The 24,733-nt window shown below is 41.4% G+C and overlaps 1 protein-coding gene across 3 annotated transcripts in view; it reads right to left on the reverse strand.

The window, feature by feature from the left end:
- Positions 1 to 1,661: 1,661 nt before the first annotated feature.
- The window catches only part of sema6a (sema domain, transmembrane domain (TM), and cytoplasmic domain, (semaphorin) 6A), a 113,287-nt gene continuing 90,215 nt past the window's right edge, over positions 1,662 to 24,733 (reverse strand). The window contains exons 16-20 of one of the 3 annotated variants that reach the window (XM_065949592.1): positions 23,886 to 23,944; positions 22,443 to 22,463; positions 22,210 to 22,230; positions 18,886 to 19,065; positions 1,662 to 5,972 (exon numbers count right to left, since the gene is read on the reverse strand). In XM_065949592.1, the coding sequence (XP_065805664.1) occupies positions 4,822 to 5,972; positions 18,886 to 19,065; positions 22,210 to 22,230; positions 22,443 to 22,463; positions 23,886 to 23,944 (1,432 nt within the window). In that variant the 3' untranslated portion in view covers positions 1,662 to 4,821. The remainder of the gene's footprint in view (positions 5,973 to 18,885; positions 19,066 to 22,209; positions 22,231 to 22,442; positions 22,464 to 23,885; positions 23,945 to 24,733) is intronic. The other 2 variants (XM_020630475.3, XM_065949597.1) reach the window with 2 other exon arrangements.

Below are 24,733 nucleotides of genomic sequence, written 5' to 3' on the forward strand. Positions count from 1 at the left end.
TTTTATTGCTTTGGTATTGACACAGATCAGAGATATAACCTGTTATCTGCACTGACTCTGACATGTTGACTCTATGTCTGCTCTATCAATCACCTCACACACACACACACACCTGTTCTGACCTCCTAAGCACTGACCTCGAGGTCACCAAACCACACTGTGACTAACTCTGTGATCATCTCAGCTCGCACCAGTCACCACCAGATATGATTGTGCCCTTGTCATGTTGGCAGGGACTCAGTGGTGAATATCTGAATCTTGATCTCTGAGTAGTACATAAACACACGGGTTCCTGCATGGAGGCAGCACAATGCAGCATTGTGGAGGCAGCGACAGGCCTCATTAGCTGCACCACATCCTTGTTATCTGATCTCCATGCTCAGTCTGACTCTTACCAGCGCATGAAACTTCTGACTCACAGCGGGATCAAAGGACAGAGTGTCAAACTACCTGCCAAAGCCACAGCTCCTGACAGAATGATACCAATGATGTGCTAACGTGTGAAACTGGAGGCCTCCCATCTGAAATGGGAGCCGTTGTAGTCAGTGTTAGTCAGCAGCTTGGGGTGATGTGATTTGTGTTTAGAATCCATGTCAAACTAAACACACGCAAAAAGAATAGTCAATTTTTGCGTCTTTCTTCTTTCTGCATTTAGTGCTTTATTTTCTCGTTTTAAACAAATCCTACTTGTGTTCTTTACTCACTTACTTCTCTTAGGAGACAAGGCAACCATCAGGCACGTGCTGTGACTTGATTCAATTTTCACCCCCAGTTAATCGTAACTACACAACTCTTTTGCAAGAACACACTATCACCATTGTTCCTCTTTTGTCATCATCATTTCTGAAGTACCTTCAGAACTTCAAACAAGGAGAACGTCAGCATTAAGTGAACCTGTGGTAATCCCTCCAGCAGAAATATGGGTTATGTTTGGCTCCCATTGTATTCTCACATTTTAAATGTATATTAAATGATACTGTTTGTTGTTGTTGGTCCACTTGTGATGTAACCACCACACTGAAATGATATTGCCTCATAAGTCTGGTGAAAACAAACGAGATCTCAAAATGTTGAATCCATTTACTGTCATGCATTTGCAGTTTATTTAGAGTTGATTATTGATTCTCTATATGAGAGTAAATGATTTACCACTGACTCAAACAACTCTCCTGATGACTCTGTAGATATTATGTGTTTCAAAGCTAATTGAGAGTGTTTCTTATACCAGTCTGCCAAACAGAGAGCTGCCCACAATCTCCATCAAAATATTTTGCTTCATTTAACCCACAGAATCAATTGTACAACCGAGTTTAGAGCCTCTTCCTTCTGCTCATAACCCACTCTTATTCACTCTAAAGTTCAAGAAATCGTTTTCACTTCAATTTAACGTTGATTCATCCTCCAAGATCTTAGAATCTTATTCTAAAGGAAAGTTTTCTCACATCTCCAGGGGTTTGGGGTGCTTTACAACCAGAGAAGAATAGTGTACTTGAGGACACGGTGTTACAATATTTTCTTTCAAATGGATTCAAAGAAGCTTTAAATCCTGTGCAAAGCTCAGGCTTGGTTTTTTCCCCCAAACAACAATGAGACCTTTAATGTATAACGTCTCCCTTCCTCCGGCAGAGAAATGAAGAATAAGTCAAGGACAAACCACAATCTTCATGACAAGAATTTTATTTTATTTTTATTTTTTTAATTACATTTTGCATTAAATTAAAGAGTTTTTTTCTTTACAACATACATTAAGCTGTGAATCAGATGTTAAGGAAGTGAAGAGAGTAGGGCAAAAAACTCTGTGACGTCACAATATCTTACAAGCTTACAAAGTTCAAAAGGTCGAGAAGTTGAGAAGAGAGTTGTCGATTTTGCATCTAGTAGCAGTGGATCATAACAAGGGTGAAAGACAAAAAAGGCACACACCAAAGAACCTCACAGTCCACAGCAGCCTTCACAGTCAAACGCAATCCAGCCTTTTCAAAAGTTCAAAGCCCAACTCGACATCAAAACACTTGTTAAAGAATCGCAAATCTAAATGCACTTGTCAACCTAAGATGTGGACGATATGTTTTCAGTTTTTATTTGTGTGGACGAATTTCAAGACATTTAGCTGTAAAATCTGAGAAATCAAGGCGTGGGAGATTTCTTGAAGTCTACAATGCTGTGGTATATTCTAAATCTGTGGTTAACACACCACTTTATACTAATCTTGGGCGTTTTAAAATTGCTTCATCGTCATCATAGCTTTATTTCATTACAGGGATAACTTCCTTGACAGATGCCACACCGTGTTTCTAAAGAGGCACCTTCCTGCCTTGACCTCATCTGTTGCACCATGACCCTGCCATTTGCAACCAGCATCTATTTACATGTTAGTCAGGTCACTTTCTAACTTTCTACTTGACATTCTCCCTGTTAGCTGTGGATTGAGACATAGTTGGCTTTTCCTCCATTGAGAAACAGAAAATTGCTTGAAATATCAAGAAATGTATCTACACATACGACACTGAGGGAGTGCTCTGTTGATATAAGTGTTCGGGGGGGGGGGGGGTGATTGATAAAAATCCTCAAGTAAAAAGACAGTGAAAGCAATTAAATGAAGGTCAGATAAGTCCAACTCTCAGCCAACTTTAAGGCCTTGATAAAGAGAGTTACTGAAGCACGATAAAAACATATTTTTTTTCTTAAAAAAAGAGGATTAAGTAACTTTTCTCTAAAATGTTGTTTTAAAATGTCAACCCACTTCACAGGAACCAGCCTGTTTATGCAACTGCATAACAAATTTTTGTAACAACAGACACAAGACGCCTAGACTTGTGTCGGTACACCACGTTCTCATGAGTGTCTCATACTTGCTAGTGTTGACGCTGCTTTTATTATTATTATTATTATTGCAGTGCACCAGAAAGATACACATACATTGGCCTTCTCAAGTAACAAATGTTAATTGCTCAGTTAATCAGTCATTTAATTGTCACTCCAAACCAACAGACAGCAAAAAAAAAAACAGTAAAAAAAAAAAAAAAGAAAAAAAGAACAGGACTTGAAATTGTATAAAATATAAAATCAAAAACACAACGTCTTCATCGACACTGCCAGCACAACATGACAACATAAAGGGTTGCTTTTAGCGCATTAATGGCACAATCAGAAATGAACCACAAATATAACTGTGTGTGCATGTGTGTGTGTGAGAGAGGGAGAGAGAGAGAGAGAGAGAGAGAGAGAGTGAAAGAAACAAGTTGAAGCCCTCTTCCTTTCCTCCCTCTGGACTGTAAGTGTTTTATGTCTAGGGACCAGAATTACAACAATAACACCTACATTCTTTAATTGCATTTTTATCAAACAAGGGAAACATCATGATGTAAGAAAAATAAAAATAAAAATACTACAAGGAGACAAAGTTAACGGCTAATAAAGAAAACATTGTCACTACTTTAGGGGTGTAAGGCACAAATTTACATGTGGAAAAGGAAGCAGGCCATACAGATGTTTTTTCAGATTTTCTCTTTTCTGCCTGCTCGTCTGAGTGACGCCGCTACAAACGAAGACACGTTCAGATTTAGAGGCTCGGTTTGCTTGCAGCGTCACTTCTTACAGCCTCTTATTGTATGTATGTGTATGCAGATTCCCGCACTGTTGCTGCTGCAGCTGCTTCTCTTGTATTTGCAACATGCAACAGTGAGCTTAGATGGCACCGGTAAGCCAGCAACCAATCAGGACAAATGTTACCGACTTGTACAAAAACCACAGTGCTGATTGGAGGGGGAGGAGTGAAAAGGGTGAGATAACGGGAAGTCTTTTTTAATGATTGGTCTGAAATGATGGACAATGTGGTCCTTGAAGATAGAAGTCCCTGTCTGGCACAGTTTAAATAAATATCTCCTCCTCTTCACAGAGGTCACATATATCTGAAGCTGCCGGTCCCACTGAGCACACAGTAAGACCTCATTTACCATAAGTCATCAAGAAAGTTCTACGAGCTCCAGTTTAATGACTTTAAATATGTTTTTTTTTTCTCATACTTGATTAATTCATATTAAAAGATCTCTTCTCTGTCCTCTCTCTCCGAGCCTAAAAAGTCAGTCTTTTTTTCAAAAGCACTTAATAAAAATAAATACAACAAGCTATTAGTATTAACAGTCATGTGTTATTCAGTAACCAGTACAGTAGAAAGTTCCTCCGGCCTTCAGTCGAACCCAGGCAGGACTTGATTGCTGTAACACTGAGAGGCTTTTTTTTCACAGTTTCTGACAAAACTCAAGCAGCTGTCTGTCCGTTCAGCCCGAGCTCAGTCTCTCTCTGAGTGCTCGCTCGCTCAGTTCTCTCAGTCCTCAAGGTACTGTACAACGATTATCCTCCAAACCCCTCTCCCAGCGCTGTCCTCTTATGTGCTTTTACCAGCGTGATAAAGTATCAGGTCAAGTCCCGGCGGCAAAAAGACACCACAAACAAGAGACAGAGCCACCGCCTTGGATGCTACAGGGCGCCGTTGGATGAAATATTCAGGACAGCTTCATCTTCTTCGGTTTCAGTAGCGCATGTTCCCATGTGTGTTTACAGAGGAACCAGCCGGAGCATGAGCTCCATGACGGCAACAAATGACGACAACCATTTTTATAATATTTACATATTTATATAAAAAGAAAGTGATTTCTTAAAAAAACTGTGTAGCATTTTTCACTGTACTGTACACCGAAATGAAACAAAAAAAAAAACACTAAAAGGAGATGCAAGTTGTACAGTATTCCCTGTTTTTTCTCTCAGACACAAACTTTCACTACTGTCTGTTCACATTGGACTGACTTGTTAACTAGCAGACTATGTGCATGAGTCACTGGACTTGACTTTTGTTGAGAGTGAGACTACAGAGGGTTTGGGCGGGACATCAGGTTTGAGATATTTTATGCCTGTTCGAGGCAGTGAACCGTAGGAGCTCATACTGGGCTGCCGGGACAGAGATATGCCCTGTGCTGTCATTTGTATGGAGTCCACCCTCTGAGGCGCAGGGGGCGGGGTCTCCACACGGAAGCTGTGATGCCTCGCCAAATGGGAGGAGTTAGATGAGTTGGTATTGTGCCTCTTGAGGGCTGAGGATCCAGAAGCTGAAGATGCTGATCCTTTCCTGAGCCCATACACCGACGAGTGGACCTCCAGGCGTTTGCCCATCTGAGGGACGGCCGGAGGGATGGTGAGAGATGCCTCTCGTTGGGGCACTCGCGGCGGCAGCATCCCATCTGGATCCACCATGGTGAGGTTGTGACAGGGGCTCTTTACTGTCTTGTACTCCAGTGTGGCCCCCTGGTCGTCCATGACGCCATGGCCCATGCCCAGGTCACTGTGGTGGGGCTGCTCCACGTACTCGTGCTGGTAGGACTGCTGCAGGTGAGGTTGGAGCTGATGCTGATGCTGTGGCAAAGGAAGAACTACCACACTGGGGATGTGGCCGGGCGAGGCCCTCAGGGGTAGGTCTGTGGAGATGACAGGGGAGCCCATTGGTGGCATATCCTTGGTGCAGGCATTGATGAGGTTCTGGTTCCTCTCCCACTCCCGGCTGCCTCGGCTGTGCTTCCGACGCGGCTGCATTGGGGTGGATTCAGGCGTTGGCAGAGCAGCGAGGTCCAGGTGGTGCTGGTCTGCTTTTATCAGCATCTTCCCGTTGGGTGTTAGTCTCCCGTTGTGCATCAGAGGGGTGAGGATCGCCTCGGGACGACCGTCTTTAGCCTGAGTCTCAAACAGGCCTGTCAGCTTGGTCACACTGTTCATGGAGCCCCGGCGGGAGTGGAGGTGGTGGTTGTCTTTTTCTTTGCGGCCTGTCAGGTCTATGTCTCGCCGCCGGTGGTCACAGACACAGTAGACGATGATGCCAGAGAAGATGGCGCCCATGGCGAAGGCCAGGATGACAGCGATGGCCAACAAGGTCACAGGAACAAGCTGGTCACGACCCTTCTGGTAGCTCTCGCGGATTACACCTGCAAAGAGACATGGAAATGACATTCAGACTAAAGATGGAGAGATGATACTGCTGTGTGTGCTAAAGGAACTTGTTTCCAAGAAGAAAAGAGCGAGAGGAAAGATTTGTTTTATTACTGGGCGTTACAAAAAGTCGAAATCAATATTGAAATTAAAAGGCATTTTCTTGGTTAAAAGATAAGAGGTTTATATAATTTCATGAAAACATGGAAATGAGAGACGATTTATCCCATCACAAGGAACACCTAATCAAAACACAAATGGTAGCTTGAAGAAGCAACATTTAATATTTCCCCAAAATCCAATCTAAGACCGTAAATGTGTTTTGGAGGGGTGATTATGATTCACATTTTAAATCCCCGATAAACCCCGCTGCTGCTGAAATGAAAAAAAGATAGGAGTGCAGATAAAGGAGCCTGAAATACCCAACCCCTTTCTTCTCATGGATGCAAATGGGAGACTTTTCATAAATCTTCATAAATGGATCCAATCTCCATGAATCACAGAGAATACATTAAAAAGCCTGTGATTAGCCGCTAAATCCAATGAGCTGTGTCATCAGTGTCTTATGAAAGCGCCACTTTCAAAGACTGGCAAAGAGGCACGTTGATATGGCCAAATAAAAGATAATTCAATAAAAGCAGCAAGAAAGTATAGCTGTGGGAGAGTGGGAATAAAACAGGGTCAACAGTAATCTCCACACACGAACTACACACAAGTATGGACACATGCATCCCATCCCAAGCTTGCACACACACACACACACACACTAACGCTTCCAGATGATAACCTCCAGCCTGTTGATGAATGTGGACGTCTAATGCAGCACTCTGTACCTCGGGTTAAACACACCAGTCCACAGCAGAGAGATTTATAATGTGTTCACACATGACCTGTGGCCAGCACAGATCAGTTACCGAAACAGGATTAGGCAGGTGGACTCTATCACGTAAAAAGCTCCCACGGCGCACCGCTGCTCTTCATAACGTGACTCAGTTACACATGTGAGCTCATTGTTCTATAGCAGGGTGTGTATTATTCACTATACAGTGATTACACATAAAAGGGGTTTTGAAACTTTCTGTGTACCCGGTTTGTTTAAAAAAAAAAAGAAAAGACAAACAGTAGAAAGGAAAAAAAAAAAGGCTCTCGTCACTTTGGATGATATAACTGCTATTCATATGTATGAAGAGAATCCATTACGCCAGTGTGTGTCTCCTATGCAAAGGAGGTTGTGTTTACAGTGAATCTGTGCTCTAAAATAAGCAGCATGTGGGTGAAATGATCTGTATAACAGCTTTCAGACATCACAGACATTTTCATTTATGAATTATAATCTACATAAAGTTGGCAAAAAATAGCTGAGAAAGGCCAGAACTGTATAATTGTGGTGTCTATTTTTGAGGATTTGCATTTAGAGAATCTCATTTATTAGTCATCCTCTTATTAATACGTCTTTCTTTTCTGTTGATTTGATTAAACAGTTCAATCGCTTTGTTACTGATGGTAGCAAGAAAAACTAAAGGAATTAAAGAAGCCAATATAATTTTGGACAAACACAAGCTCGAAATAAGACATTTTCCAGACAAAAGCATGAAAAAAACCTTAGAATTAGCTAAAAAAATCGAAGTTTAACACAAAACAGTAATGAAGTCACAAGCAGATTGTTGCAATATATCTTTGTACACTCTGCTCACTTGATTTTTTTTGGCAGATCATCATAAAAGTGTTTCAAATTGCTTTGTAGTTTTCCAAAAGATGATGAAGCGTTACTTGCAATAATTCTGTAAAATCCTCAAGGCTCCGGGTAATCTCGTTTGAGCCTTTCAGCTCGTCTGTGTCATCCCGGACGTTCTCAGAGAATCTCTTCTTTCTGTGTCTCCTCAGCGAGACATAACACAGACACAGAGACAACACAGTAATCTGTTCTTGTGGAACTGAAATCCAGACTCTCTTAAACTAACACCCATAATCCTCGATCGCTGCAGTCATGCGTCATTAGGCCAAAAAGATGACTTAAAACACGCTTTCCCGGCCAATATAATAGCACTGAGAAACATCTGAGCTTGATCTGAATAGAAAAAACAAGAATGTGCTCTTTTTGCTCAGATCGTTCCTCACTGTTGTAAAAACAAAACTTCACTTTTTGTCTCTAACAGAGTGCTGATAACATGCAGCTCATACCTCATTTAGTGTTAAAAGTTAAAAAAAAACAAAACGGTTGAAATGTTGTCTTATCAGGGACGTGCCCTGCTGAGGAGATAGTGTGAGAAGTGATGAGTGTTATCTGTAGTGAAGCTTTATGGTTTGACATGTGTTATGCTGTCATGTGACCGAATGGCCTGCCTGAAACATCTGCTTCTCGTCTCGTACAGTAACATCTGCAAACAAGCGCGCGATACGAGCCGCTATCTTTCATTTTGTTGACTTTCTCCTGTCCTCACTTAGATCCTCTCTGCTACTTCTCTCTTTTACAGAAACAATGAATCACTGCTCTCTGACTTCCTTGTTTTTTCTCACACTTTGCAGCTTCCATATGGTAAGTGTTTCATTGGGTGGAAGCCGTAATTATAACCTTGTGGGTTTGGCGAGATAATCTTTGGCAGAGACGACAATTGTGACGAGGGGCGTTCGAGTGCTGCTGTGTTAAGCGCTCCTGCAAACAAATAAGTAGAAAGGAAGAAGAGGATGAACACAGCTTCACCTTAGGAGAGGAGCCTGGAAAATATCCAAAGAAAATCATTTACATAGAGAAATGAAAGTGCAGGTGTAAACAAACACTCTTTGTTTCCCTGGTAATCCTTGTTAAATGGAAGCACTTTCATACATCTCCGTCTATGCTGCTTACATGCTAAAAGAGCAAGTCTAAACTGACATGAATTTTCATGACAGTGAATTTCTTTTTTTTTACAGCGAGAGGTTAACGTTCTTCGACTGGGGATTTGGAATTCACATTGAGTCGCAAAAGGAGGAGGGGCAGCGGAGCCAAACAGGCGTCCATTCTGGTGAAGGAGGCGAACTGTTGAGCTCCATCTTTGTCTTCCTCTCTGGGCGTGGGAGCCGGGGTTAAAGCCCCTTTTTAACCTGCACTGCATGGGCCTTCCTGTCTGCAGCCTTTCTTTTTTTTTTTTTTTTTTTTCCAAAAAACAAATCCTTTCATTCTTTCTTTCTCTTTTCCCCCTTTTCCATCCATCACTCTTGGCTTTGCACTCACACACTTCCGGAGGGTACTTAGCCCAAGGCTTCGGGTAAAATACAAAAAGAAAGAAAAACTTTGAAGACCTCCACTTCTCTTGTAAGGAGTTGTTTCTTATCCAGACATCAAACGAGGGAGGTGTCTCTATCTAATCACAGGAATTTAGGGTTTTTAAGTCGTTGCGCCGCCCATTTTCCCGCCGGAACAGTTTGTGATCTCGGCAAAACTTTTCAAAACTTCCGCAACGTGACCCTGAACAGTATCAAAGTGTTGCTAAAACCCACAGCTTTCTGCCTTAGTCTAGTCGTGTGGAGGTTCTGACTATACAGTGACTTCTAATCTTCTCGTTTCAACTCTTGCCTCGCCCCCAGAATGCATTGCAAGGCATCCAGCAGCTCGACACTTCTCTCAGCGGTTCGAATTGATCTGAATTTCACACCGCCTCGGGCCTCAACATTCAGATATTAAACACATATCTCAGATACTGAGATATTTTTTTGCTGTCAAAACAGTCTGGGTCGGCAGCACTTACTTGTAAATCAGAAACATTGTAATCTGCTGTGACTGGAACTCGTGAATGCTCGCTCTCTTCTGTCTGACACACAGATACACACACACACACACACACACACACACACACACATGCTCCTGCACTCGTTTAATCTCTTGAGAAGCACCAGCTGACTTAAACCCACAGAGCCTGTCTTTGTGCTGGTGTTGGGGAAACTTCAAAGGTAGTTAAACATCACAGAGAGGTCACGCAGAGGGCCTTCACCTCTGACTGCAGGCTGCTACTCAAAGACATTGCCTGCCAAATGATAAAAATCTTAATCAGACTTAACTGCACTCACTGATGTGCCACTTGTTGAAAGACGGAGCAGTGGACTTCTTCAACGAGTGGAGAGGAAGAAAAGATGGGGAGGAGAAAACATTTAGTGCTGCATCGACAGCTTTCTTCAATTTGATTTCTGGGACTCGCTTGTTGTTATGTTTTTCAAAAGGGCATAGCTGTTTAGATGATTGCAGCAATTCATTAAATTTTATTTAATCTTCAGTTAGGATTTAATCCTATTAATTCTTGTGAATGTTTATGTTGGAGAGTCACTCACACTAATGGTGTTATTCAATATTAAATCCTCATCAAACAATCCTGAGTCAGTGCACAGCATACAGATGAGCCAGGTACGATATAATTAGAGGCTTAATTATATTATTCTGCACCTCAGGTATTAACAGCAGTGTACTAACCTATCTACCTCTGTGCATACAAACTGAAGTGTTTCATTCTCACAGGAATCAAACATCATTCACACATCAATGGGAACATTTTTCATCAGGTGTTTTATCATATTAATGGTAAAGTTGTTTAAAAGGCACTACCCAGACTGGATAACTGAAAAAGTTTTTTTTCCCAAATCTCTCATATACAACAGCTTAGTCTGTGGCATTTGGTTTCAAAATATTATGTTCCAAGTAACATAGCAGCTTTAGTTTAAAATGTGCAAGCCATTAAAGCTCCTATGAGGCGAATGATGGTAATGAAACAGACTGTAATAAATGCTCCTGTCTCTATATGACCTACAAAAGATAAAGTGACCATTAAAGAGATGATTGATTATTTCTATTCATGACTGGCAACCGTGCTGCAGGGTAGGTGTCAGACAAGGCGATTTAAAGCACGCTGCGGAAAGAGCCTTTTTGAAAATGTTCCACAGCAAAGATTCACAGAGATTCGCACATCAGACATTTACAACCAAGAAGGACAAATCAGCAAAGACATACATTTAACCACTTTGTCCACAGGGGTCGCCAAAATCGACAAGAGCAAAAGTTCCTCACAGCAGCTTCAAATACCCAATTATATTTGGTTAAACTTTAAAATGAAAAAAGGAGTCAAGTTAATAATAATAAATTGCAACAGCCTTCAAATTAAGTGTGCTGACAAGTAATTCAAATGTGATCTTTTTTAGTTGCACATCAATCATCAATGTGAGGTAAACGATGTTAAGAGAGACTGTTGCACTTCCAATATGTTTAGACGCAAAACTTATTTAGTAAGTTTTAGAAAATAGAATAATAATTGTTAATGTTTGAATGTGCTAGTTGTTTTTCTTACTCACCATAGTGTAACTAAACCACACACAGTATGGTTCATATACATATCTTATATTACAAAGGTGTGTAACTAAACCTTAAAAGAAGCCATTTTTCCTCATACTGTACTGTTCAATGTTTCTTTGACTCATCTATCAGTTCTGACCTCCAGGGTACCGTATAGGGCTCCATATTTATTTTGGTAGATACTGTATATGGTATATACCAGTACAGTATATATTGTACTGTATACAGTATCTACCCACATAAACACACAATGGGCCAATGACCAAACTGGTATTTTTGGAGACTTTACTTCAAGTGACAACAGGCCAGGAAACACAGCTTAAAAGATTATCCAGTTTTTCTCCTTTATATTGTCATTTGTTGTTGTGCAGGGATCTGGTAAGTGGATATAATAAACAACAAATACACATGGTGATCTTTTTGGTAGAAAGACTGTGGTCTGAACACTTGTCTGTTTTTTCATTATTGTTGACTCCTTTTGATAAATATTCAACCACAATGTGTCACTTTGACACAAAATGGTGACCCACGTGAGTGTTTCTCAAGCTGTGACAACTGGAAATGTTTCTCAGTCTTCTGACTTGAATGAGTGACTAAAGTGCTGTAATAAATGGAGGCAGGGATAATCATTGAGAAAAGCTTTAGCACACAACCGTCTCTGCGTAGTCCCATCAGAGTACAAAGGCTCAGCTTGTGTCTGCCTGATGAGAGACTCACTCATGGACATCATGAACGTGACCGTTTATATTCAGTAGAATAATGACTTCTGAATATGGGTTAGACGGGCTTCCAAAGCACAAAAGGACGAGCTGCTGTGATATTAGATTTAGTCTCAAACGACCAAAAAGACAAAGCAGAGCCTTTGTATGAACCAGTAATGTTAGGAGGTACGTCTAAAAACGCTACAAATCTAACCGGAGGAATAGAAACATAAGCACAGTCAATGTGTGCAGAAAACAAAAGCAGTCTGAGAGAACAATAAGCTAATCAGTGGAGGAAATTATGGCTTATAGCTTGACGTCAGCAGGGGAAGTGCGTAATGCCGGGAAAACATCCAGTCCACTGTTTCTATTATGATTCACAATGAGCCGCCAATAATTCATCTGCCTCACAAAAGCCTATCACAAGTGAGAAACACTAAACCCAAACACTGTAGTTACAAGTCTAAAAGGTGTTGAAATGAAAAGAACACGAGTTGTAGGATTATTTAATTAAAACGTTCCTTTGCTTTCTTTCTTTGAGCAGTTGTCCTGCCTTAAAGAACCACTTTACAAACTTTTAACCTAAATCCTATTATCCTTTTTATATAGGATTAACCTAAATCCTATCATTACACTGCAAGGACATGCGAGACGACTAACATTAAATACCCAAATACACACCCCCTCATGGCATCTGATAAACTTCACCTGCTGAACGTATCATCAGAGTTCATGTGGAAGTGAAGTGTCTCTTACTTCTAAGTTTTATAATATTTCCATCATCAGACAATAAGTCCTTAATTTGTATTTGTTTTGTTTTCTATTGGCAGAAGAAATGTTCCTTAAATGTAATGTGGGACTTTTAAACCGAACATATCGAAGATAAAAATGTACTAAAGGCTTCCTTGTGCTATACCTTATTGTTGATTTTGGTTAAATTTGCTAATTCATACACAGTATATAGTATATAAATAAGAGGTTCAAAAGATCCCAGCAATTAAAAGTTGATAGTCAAACTTTTTGTTGTTCAATTTTGAAGAGAATAAACCTTTTTGTTTCCCCACAAAAACAAGGACTAGAGACAAATACAAAGGTTGGTTTGTTGAAAGTCCTTCATCTTTCACAGACCTTGAATTTAAACAGATAAAGGGCAGCTTTCTCTGCTGGTTTTAGACACACTGGATAGTTTTAAAGAAAAAAATCAAATCAACATTGACATGTCATCCCCAATAACGATGGTGAAATGATAGAGGAGTTTGAGCTGGGTCATCCTCTCCTCTATCAGACCACATCAGCCCACAGGTGTCAGAGAGCCGCCTGCAGCTGAAAACAACCCCGCAGACCAGCTGTCAGACGGTTTCTGTTGCCGTGAACTACTAATGGAAATGGTTTATTTCAGAAAGTCAGTCCTGTCTGATAGCAATGAAACATCATAAAATGCCGCCATGCTGTTTGGAAATAAAACATGCGGGAGGAAATGTTGTAATTCCTCAGATTTTAGTTCACAAATCAACTTTCTGTTTATCAAGATGTAAACGCTGCATCCTCTCCAGCCAGTTGAGATACAGTGAGCGCTCATCCTGTGAATAATAATCAATATGAGAAAACAAACCCAACTCAGCAGACAGCCATGTCGCCTACAAATTACATTTAAGCAAAACAAATTGGCTTTCCAATTACATCGTGGTTAAACGTGTAATTGCTATCTGAATTATATTTACAAGCAACATTTTATGAAGTGTAAGAAGAGCAGCGTTTTTATACAAAATAGGAAAGGAAGGTCATCACTTAAGGAAATACATCGTGCCTCAAGTCACTGTTGATAAATATTTAGCCATGAATCTTAATTTACTCGACCTTAAAGCCATTATCTATTTATATATGGCCACAGTGAAGCATTGCTGTCACTATGACTTTGTCATTTTACAAAAGATCACACAGCTGCGTAATCTTGGTGTCCTGGTGTGTAACTTCACATTGTATTGGTCGATGCAGACGCACGAGAGGCACAATGTGTAAACAACAATTTGAGCTTCATGTACATAAACACAAAGAAACACGCTCAGAGATGCACATATACGCTGTTTCGCCCTGACGACGAAGACTTTTTACAGCGGTGCCGTTTGGCCCCTGTTGCACCTCTTTTACTACCTCAGATGCCAGTTCAGCAGCAGACACTTTAGTAACACTAAATTACACCCCTTTTTAAATTAACATCGAGGGTGAGTTGTCACAGTTGCCGATTAGTCCCATTTCTAACAGACAATATAGAAGGATCTAATGTTTCTGTAGGGGACAATTGATATTGATTTTGGCGGCCCCTGTGGACAAAGCTGTACATGACAAAAGTGTGACCAAAGTGTTTTTGGTCACGTATCGTATTGGTTGTGAAGCGTCCTTCTGACAGCAATGGTAAGCAGTTACAATAACATTGTAGGAACAGTTATCTTCATGATGATGGTGAGGTTTGCAACTGTAAAAAAAAAATCAGTCCACACGGTGCATTTAGTATAGCCCTAAAACAACAGATCATGTTTTTTCTACAGGAAAACAAATGACATACCTTGTAAGGAAACATATTGTTATTGTGTTTATCATCAACATCCACAATACCTGGTGTTTCCATCTAAATACACTTTCTGTTCCACGTCTACTGTTGATATATAATTGCTGATTATTTATCCTAACTACAGTATAAGGAAAACAATGCTGCACCAGATGCACTTCCAGATTTTCTCATATTGAACCCCACACCGTTTGTGCCAAGATTAGTTGAGTTAGCTGGGGACACATAATGGTGAACGTAGACTCAGGGTTAGAGATGTGGTCCAATATGAAAACAAATGACTGAGAGGGATAGAGAGAAACACGGTTATTCGCTCTGCTCTGCTGCTATATCGCACTCAATCTTTTATTCTCTCTTCTTCATTTTTTAATTCTATCATTCCACCAGTTCATCCACCTTCTATCTCTTTCCTCTCTCCCTTATAACCTTTACCGCTACATTATTGTCCTTTTCTGTTTAATAAATCTTTATCATGTGTGTTCCTCTTCTCTCCCCTCCCTCATTTCCCATGTCTCTCCTCACCCCCCTTGTCTCTCTCCATCCCTCTTTCCTTCCACCTCTCGCCTTTTCATTCTGCCCCTCAGATAGCTGCTGTAATGAACCCATAAATTGGAGCAACACAGCAGTGGCTACAGGTCGAGTAAGGGTTGGGTGGGTGTAAGAGGGAGGGGGGTGTGAGTCCGACAGAAAGAGAGAGAGAGAGCGGTAGACAGAGAAGAGAGAGAGCAAGTGGAGTGGGGGTGGAGGAGCAGGGCGAGGATCCATTCCTGCAGACAGGGGAAGAGATATGAGTCCAGGAGGAGAGGAGACAGACTACAAGGGGGGAGGAGATGGAGGAGGAAGAGAGGCAGACAGAGAGAGACAGAGAGAGACAGAGAGAGACAGAGAGAGAGAGAGAGAGAGAGAGAGAGAGAGAGAGAAAGAGAGAGAGAGAGGAAAGGGGGAGGGGGCTCCATAAATTGGTTGAGGAATTAATTTGCACTAGGTAAGGTATAGCCTTGGAACATGCCCCCCCAGTCAGATGAGAGGTCCTTTGGAAGGAGGGAGACTGATCACAATGGCGGCAGATGGTGGAGAGTGGGCGGGGTGGTAGGGGTTTTTTTTTTGGACTGGGGTGGGGGTGGGGGGTGGTGATGGGAAGCAAAGGGATAGGTGTACGGTAGGTAGGGTGGCAGGAGTGGGTAAAAATATAACAGAGACCGATGATGCTCAGACAGACACGCAGACAGACAGACAGACTCAAATGTACTGTGAAACACCACCTGCTTACTGCGACGGTCCCACTGGAATGCTGAATAATGATGCTGCTGGGTGCTAAATATCATCAGTGTGTGAATCCTCATCACTTTGCAGCATTGGTAATTACTCTGCTGGTGTCGGGCTAATACATATTGGCGGCACTGTAATATTCATTAGCAGATAAGATTCCACAGTGTCTTGACTGCAAATGTAAAAGTTCAGAGGAGTAATTGTTATTTCTTTTAAATCACAAACAAGCTTGCAAACGACGCTTGGTAATACATTTTCACTGGAGCGTAAACTTTTTTTTACTTAACTTGAAAGATTGATGCTGTGGTTAAACGTTCCTCTCCCTTTTTTTCTTCTCTAAAATAGGCCGCATGGATTCATCTCCAGGGCGATAAAATGACTCATTTACTTAGCTTCTGACTCCATAATCATTTCTCATATATTGATCCCAATTTCACTCCCTCATGCGCAGTTTAAACGCTAATTTTCACAGTACAGTTGACACCTGAAGCCAATAACACTGAGGGCGACAGGAAGGAAGACGAAAGCAGGATGGGTGGAGCGGGGGAATGATGAAGACTGTGTGACTGCGGTGCTCAATTTGCCATGCTGAAAAAGCATTAAGCTGCATGGAGGCAAAACTGTGCTTAATACCATCAAAGCAATCAAGACAGGAAGAAAAAAAAAAAAGGCAAATATATAAATAGCAAAAAAGCCGACCAAGCCATGCAAAATATTGAGAACTGCTCACAAGAAACCAAAAGAATCAAACACATCTCATCAGAGCTGACTCATTGAAAAGGAAAAAGAAAAGTCTGTTGAGCTGAAATTGAAATATAACTGATAAATACAGAAACAAGCTGCAAAAGTGTCTTTAAAATAATAGTAATAATAATAATAGCAATAATGATCATACAGAAAAAACAGCAGGAAGCATTGTTTTGAAATGTGAAGACCTGTTGCCGTTACCTGAGATCGGAAGCTCTCACCCTCCCCCCCGAAAAAAAAACTACAAGAAAAGAACTCCCTTAACGTTTATGATATGAAGACATGTAGGTCTCAAAGCAAAACCTCGCCCCCTGTTACTCGTGAGGCTTCAGTGATATCACACCTGCTCAGGTAAAGGCAACAAGGGGAACGACAGCATGTTGTGATGCTGGCTGTAGGCATGCTGTCTGAAGTCTCTGCCACCATTGTGCTTGGATCTACCCACTGGTGCCTCACTGCTTCCAGCTGACATGCTGCCTCTTCTTTAATACCGCAGACAGGAGGAGAACACGGGAGTGTGACAGACCGAACCGCCTCGTTTTGGCGCTTGTAATTATGACAGACGATGTGTTTGTGCTTTGCTATTCTTGAGACATGTAGCTACGTTACATATATATATATATATACCTGCTGATCAACAAATTCTGTTGTTTCTGAAGTTATTTCCAAAACCCTCAAAGACGCTCCTTACCATCTGGATGGAAATACATCCTTTTTTTGATAGCAAACATGAGCAAAAATACACACTTGTTATTTTTTCATGACAGCATAGTTATGCATGAATACGCAATTTTTACAACTTGGTGCATTTCTCTTTTTCTTTTCTAAGCCTCCTCAGCAAGCAGCTGACTAACGGGTAATGGTAGAAGTTTGCCTTTAATATTTTCTGATCATATGTGGTTCCGTTAAGAGTAACACATTTCTAACAGGAAATCCTACCCATGCCAAGATGCCAGGCATCTGAGGCAAGGATTGGCAAATACACAGACACTACTTTATTGAGTCAGTGTACAATCAAAAAGACTTTAAGCGGTTGTTATTAGGTAGAAATAGACACATAATCTTGCTTTAAATATAAAAAACCTCAAGTAACATCAATATTTACCAATGTAGCTGTTTCATGTTAGGTTTATTAAGTAGGAAGATGCAGCGTCATTTCAGGATGGAATCTTAGTTTGGATTGAAATCAACTTGAAAAACGTGTTAAAAGACTTTTAAATAGTGAAACAGTCAGAATTACTTTTTTAAATTGAGCTGGTGAGAACAGTGTTTGGGTGACTTCTGCAAAAAATTCCAAACAGCGTTAAGTGATGACCTTCAGACGCTGAAATATGCTTGTGGATAAACTAGACACTGGGTTCTGTGATTTAAATGTTATTTAAACATGAGAGGGACTAAGTAATTTTAAGAATTAAATTAAACATTTATGATAAATATTGAAGTCTTAGTTCATTAGCTGCAGGTTTTTACTCTGCGTCTCTTTCCTTATGTACAGTATGTGTTTCAAGTCCCTTCTGTTGTACCAACTTTATTGATAATCAATATCTCCTTAAGGCCTTCCAGATGCTGCCTTTTGCAGAGTGAAATATGTAATGTATTAGGGACATGTTTCATGTTGTTATAATGGAATCTGTAATGGGTCTATCTGTTTTATTAAGGGACAAAACATGATCAGCAGCACTGCAGTGACCTTTTTTTTCCCTCCCTCTCCCTCCGATGTGTCGTCCCTCCCGTCTCCTTCCCTTCTCTCCTTCCCTCTCTCTGTGTCATTTATCCATTTAGCTGTCCTTGAGGCGGTATGGCATTAGGCAGGTTGTTAACACAGGAGAAAAGGGCGTTCAATGTCATGTCACTGTGTCGCAAAGCATGACAGAGCCGGAGCACAGGCAGTATACTCCAGGAAATAAATACGTCGCCATCTTCCTTTTTTAGAGTGTAATGGTCTGGATATTACATCTCCTGTGGGACATTACGGTCCACAGATAATAAATCCATCCTGCAGTGGGTGTGTATGAGGGCTTGTGTGAGAATACATGTGTGTTCAATGTGTGTCTGCATATGTGTGTGTCTAGAAGGTGTGTTTGTGCTCATTTCTGTGGGGGGTTTACGTGCACAGCATGAGGCAATTTGTCCCCTAGAGAGAAAGCGATCCACTATCTCTAGACTTCGTCAGCTGGAAGCAGCAAGGCAGCCGTAAATCTCAATTACGCGAACCCCTCCCTCCCCCTCTTCTTCCAACCCCCCCCCTCCCCCTCCCTTCCTTGCCACAGGTGACAAAGGACCAATTTGACTGTTGTCGTTCCAAGGCTTACCATTGGCTTCGGGCTGAGTCTGAGAGGGCACGGCCACGTAGGGCTCCTCCCCTTTGTCTGAGCTCATGGGGGGGTCCTTCCGCTCCACCATGCGGCCCCGCCCCAGGGGGCCCTCTGCGGCCTCGGGTAGGGCCGGGGTGGGGAGTGTGAGGGTGTGGTGATGGTGGCGGTGATGGTGGCCTGCCGGACACAACACAGGTTAACCAATGCTCGGGGCAGACAGGGACAGGGTTTAGTGTGTGTGAGAGAGCAGGGCAGCAGGGGTGCACACACACAAACACACATACATTTCTATTCCTAGTTCAAAGCACAGACACAGATACACTCATACACACACACACACACACAAGGACAGCTGCTGGCTGTGTGAGGCAACAAAGTGTTTCTCCCTGGTGACCCTGGGCAACTCATTAGCAAATGTGTGTGTGTGTGTGTGTGTGTTTCTCAGGATCGACATGTCTTTTCTTTTTTTCCTGTCACTCTCTTTCTCTCTCTCACTCTCTCCCCTCCTGTTCTGGCTGACATGTCAGAGCTCCATTGGGCCTGTCAGAGCAGAACAGAGTACAATCCCATCTCTTCACAATCACCATAGGGTGTCTACCTTTGAAATGGTCAAGGACAAGAGGCAAACTTTCTCTACATCGCTTTTATTGAGAAGTTTGCAGCAACTTTTCCTCCAAGTGCAAAACACTTTTAACTTCTGTTCATTCTCCTATTTTGCTACAAGCTTGATGTTCTACTTCACATCTTCAGCAACGTTTCATGTTAACTTCTTACATTTTGGATCTCAAACTTTGTCTGAAAACAAGAACGAACTAAAATTTGGAAATTATCAAGTCATTTTAGGCTTTTTTAAAGCAAAAAAACCCCAAATATTCTCTATTTCCATTTAATTATTATTATTATTATTTATTATTTAATTAATTTCTGTAGCTGTTCTTTGTCAGGTGTTAACTTGTTTTTGTCTTTGTCTACACCTTTAGCTCTGAGAGATAAAGCTTGATAAATATGGTTATTGACATTTTATAGAGTAAATGACTAACTGATTATCAGATTCACTTACCATGAATCAATCAAAACTCAATGGAATACCTCCCTCCCCTTTTTTCTGTTTCCTTCTCTCATGTTCTTATAACACCTCCTTTGCACATTCACAGATTTGCTTTATTTTAGGCAGAAGATGTGAGAAATGTCTTATCTGCAACAATGGTAATCTTAATTTAGCATTGCCCTCAGCAACATGGCTAGATCAATCATCAGAAATTTGCCATTAAGAGTTAATGAATTTTTCTCTGATCCGGCTCCTCCTTGTAATTAAATCCCTTAATGGCTAAATGAACGAGTGGCAAACAGTTGGAGAGGATATCATATTTCTGAGGAATTGAATCCACTGTAAGTAACACCTTCAAGTTTGACATTATCTGACAATTGCAACAAAGAAGTCATTCATCTGTTGAAGATGGATCACATCTATCTCCTCTCCGTCTAGCACCGCGCTTCTTTACAACAATCTCTGAGTTTTCACGCATCCGCCCGTCTCAGAATTTCTTTGCCAAGTAGAATTTGTGCACGAGCTTTGTCTGTTTATTTTTTGAAGCATGCTAATCACATTACCATCCCACATGCTTACACTTAAGCCGCCCTATACACTTTGTAAAAGCTATTTACTGTATTTAATATAATGTATTTAAGCCAAACATTTGCGGGGGGGAAAAAAAATCCAACCTAGATGAAGAGTGACAGCACTTTTATCCACAACCCCCTATTCCTATTTTGACACAGTCTCTCTATGGAGGAGGTGACAGCCATATGCGTGTGTGTGTGTGTGTGTGTGTGTGTGTGTGTGTGTGTGTGTGTGTGTGTGTTTTCAGACATGAGAGTGCCTTTCTAATATGTGTTTATGCTTGTGTTTGAAGAAGGGGACGCTGAAGAAGCTGATGGTAGACACCCACACACAACACCACCCACAGCCTCCTCCTCCTTCTTCTCCGTGTGGCGTGGCAATCATTAAAATGATTTATTTAACTATTGGCCCAAGGCTGAGAGATTAGTGTGACAGGCCTATTTTATAATTCATTCCCCCACCGCCAGGGGAAGTGCAATTCAGGCAGATGACACACATAGAGAGAGAGCTTGGAGCCTTAGAGCTCCTCCACGGATCAGAAGTGGGGGGGGGGAGGAAGCCCTAAACTGCCGACGGATGCACATCCCTCTCTTTCTACAGATTAAAAGAGAGGAGAGGATGTCTAGTCTGGAATAGAGAGAGGGGGCATTTATTTATCTTCAAATCCATATCACCCACCGACAGATAGACCCAGGGTGTGGGGCGATGGCTAAGACCTTGTTTGGGGGGGTTGTAAACTGGTAGCTGTGTGTGTGTGTGTGTGTGTGTGTGTGTGTGTGTGTGTGTGTGTGTGTGTGTGTGTGTGTGTGTGTGTGTGTGTGTGTGTGTGTTTGTGCCTGGAAACACACAGCCAAGCCTGTGGGAGCGCATTCAGCACTATAGGGGTGCACACCAACACAGATGCTTTTCTGACCCCGGCTATACCAAAAGCAGGGAGAATCACAGTGGGGGTACGGCCACAGGGGGGAGCTGGGCTTTCTGGAAGGACTTCAAAATATCTATTCTTGTCATTCTGTCTGGATCTGACTGTTTCGATCTGGCAGCTGCAAAGGGAGAGAGATTCACTGGAAACAAAACTAATCTGCCATCAGATAGATAGAACAATAAGGCGGAATAGAGTGCAGGTGTGGGGGTTGTTGATAGGACAGACTTCGCCCCAGGCCAATTACACCTGATTGTCATTCCTTAAGCAGATCAGCAAACGTGATCAACAAGCAGTGATTGTGATATTGTGGTGTGTGATTAAAATGATTAAGAATTTGCAGAGAGGCACTAGGCCTCAGCTTTGCACATGTATGTTTTTATAAAAAGCATTAGCCTTTTTGAGCTCGGAAATATCATATAGCTGTTAGCATAAACACAAATGATCTCTATGTAGTGAAAACGTGAAATTCTAATCTCCATCTCTTTCCCCCTGTCGACATATGTCCTGTTTAATGACCCAACCATCAACAACCAGATCCATCCAATTAAAGCAGCAAAGGTCAGGACTAATCAAGGATATTGCACAGGAAAGGACACTGGGAACAAGGAGGGAAAGGAGATCTAATAAAACGAAAACGTTTAAAAAACTGTATTAGAGGTTTTTAATTTCTGATTTCGATTTCTTTTATTTCTACTCTAAACACCAAATGGACTAGAGGAGAGGAAATAGTATGAGCGGTCAAATCTGACCGACCCATGATGTAATGTTTCATTACCTTCGTAACTGGAAGGAATGTCTATCAAAAAGAAGGAATGAAATGAGTTCAGTTAAAACCATGAGTCATTAATAACCTGCTTTACACATGTGGGAGGAGTTTTCATTTCCTTGAGAGGGAATGATTGATGGACTTTGATGAAGAGGTGTGGCTGAAGTTAAAGAGTCAGTGGAGATGAAATGCAGCTGCTGACTTTTATTTGATTGCTTCTATGGCGTATGTGGGATACTTACCGTTCAGCGCCACAAATGTGTCTGGAAGGAGAAGAAAAGAAAAGGGGGGTGTTACTGCTTGCAGTAAAGAGAGCTTATACTTTAACATGATCAAAAGCCATGACTTTTAAGGTAATTTAGAATCGACCGGCTGCTCGATATTCTCCTGACTTTTAATCAGAGGTGTTCTACGGCTTCTGCAGCTAATGAAGGTCCAACGCTATGGCTCCCCTTGACTAAACATACTAATGAAATCAGAGGGAAAATGTACCACCCTCATTTACTCTGAATAAATAGTCAAAACGGACTACAAATGGACTAGGATTAGTGATTTAATGTCAATCTGTGTTGATGTTTCTCTTGCAAACTGAGCAGCCCAGTAGAATGTTAAGAGAGTAGCTAAAATTAATCTAAACGTTTCTTCTGAACACAAGATAAAATATCTAATGTATCTGCAATTCAACATATTCTCACAGCCTCCATTTTTCTCTGATGTCATGCTCAAGGAGTGAAGCTCAAACTCTGTTATAATGTTGTACTGCTGAGTTACCATGTTGTAAATCGTAGTAAACTTATGACAATTACTATCATTTGCTTCTAGATAAATGAGCCACTGTAAAAATGATTACCAATCAAAATTTAAACAATATATTCATGTTAAAACAACAATTTTTTAGCTAGGGAATAAATTCCTTGCTAACATTATGTTTGCATGGAATTTTCGCCTTCACTAAGGTTAAATTAGCTTCCAGCTACTTTATGGTTAACCATTTTATTATCTAGTAAGTAGCCGAATGCTTATGTTATCTAGTTTCTGACTGTAACTAATAAGTCATCAGACATGTTGTCCAGCCGTTTATTCTCTATTCAGTTGCCAAACTATTGAGAAGCAGTGAAGTGCAATGATTTGTAAGATGTCCCAAATTTAGATACAACTTATAACACAGCTAGAGCACAGCAGTTTTTAAATATCAGCAATTAAGCCTCCAAACCTGAGCAGGGGGAAATGGCTGCCATGTGAATACCGTCTGTGTTGTCATGTAAAATAAATCTTTCAAGACATCTGAGGCTGACTGGAATAAAAGCTTTATCTGTTTGTGCTTCAAAGTGAGCCCTGAGTAAAACGTCATCCCTGTGCGTCACTGAATGTTTGTGTTCTGTTGTGCAAGAAGGAACTCGGTCTTTGCCTAAGTGGACCTTATCATGTGTCGACTGGGGGACCAGAGAAACAGCGGGGGGGATGGACAGAAGAGGCTGAGAGCCCAAAGGGACAGATGGATGGAAGAGACTGAAAGAGGGGATTGTGAGGGCGGAACAGACGGGAGAGAAAAAGGTGACAGTGGAGGAGAAGCAAACGGAGGGCTGAGAGAAGAGGGAGACCAAGTTGACGAAGAAGAGAGGAATCATGGTGGGGGGTGTATAAAAAAGGAGGAGGAAAGATAAGAGTGAAGAGGGCCTGCTTACTTTGGCAGTCTCCCAGGCCATCTGTGTTACCATGCTCCACGTCCTGCTCAAAGGCTGATCTGCGGGGGACAGAGACATCATGGTCAGCAGAGTAAAATCAGGCCAGGCCAAGCAGACTAGCCACACCTAACAAAGTAACAAAGCTATAGGAAAGCTACTATGAAAACACCCACAAACACAGCAGAGCCTATGATTGCAAACAGTGTAGGCTGCAGAAAGCATCTATACTGGAACAGAATCAAAGAACACCTAGCAGGTGCCCTGGAGGCCTAAAATCAGTGGTTATGAAGAATGCTGGCAGGCTAGTAAATCCATATCTGGCTCATTGCCAGTAGTTTTGCTACAAATAGATTCATGTTTATTTGATTGTAGTAGAAAACGGTTATCTCATGTTGTGCAGCTGTAAAGGAATGTGTGATAAAGAAAAACATATATTTGCCTTTTGCTAACTTATAATGAATATGAAGCTATAATACAGCAATCAACAGCAGCCATACTCTAAGCTTAGCTAAGCTTAGCATAAAGACTAGAAATAGGGGGGTTAAAGGCTAGCCAGGCTCTGTCAAAGCGCAGCAAAATTGCCCCATTTGCAATGCTTAAGCTTAAGAGCACCTTATATCGTGTTTGTTTAGCCTTCAACAAAATAAGTACAGGTTAGCTTAGCAAAAAGACTGGAAACAGGGGTAACAGCTAGCCTTGTTCCGTCCAAAGGCAGCTAAATTGTCCTTCTTGCAATGCTAAAGCTAATTAGTCCTTATACTGTGTTTAGTCTTAGCAAATGTACGAGTCATAACAGTCATTTTTTGTTGTGTCTTGAACTGCTACTTTGCTTTTGTCAATTGACCACC

This window comes from Labrus bergylta, chromosome 2, assembly GCF_963930695.1.
Source record: "Labrus bergylta chromosome 2, fLabBer1.1, whole genome shotgun sequence".
Lineage (NCBI taxonomy): Eukaryota > Metazoa > Chordata > Actinopteri > Labriformes > Labridae > Labrus > Labrus bergylta.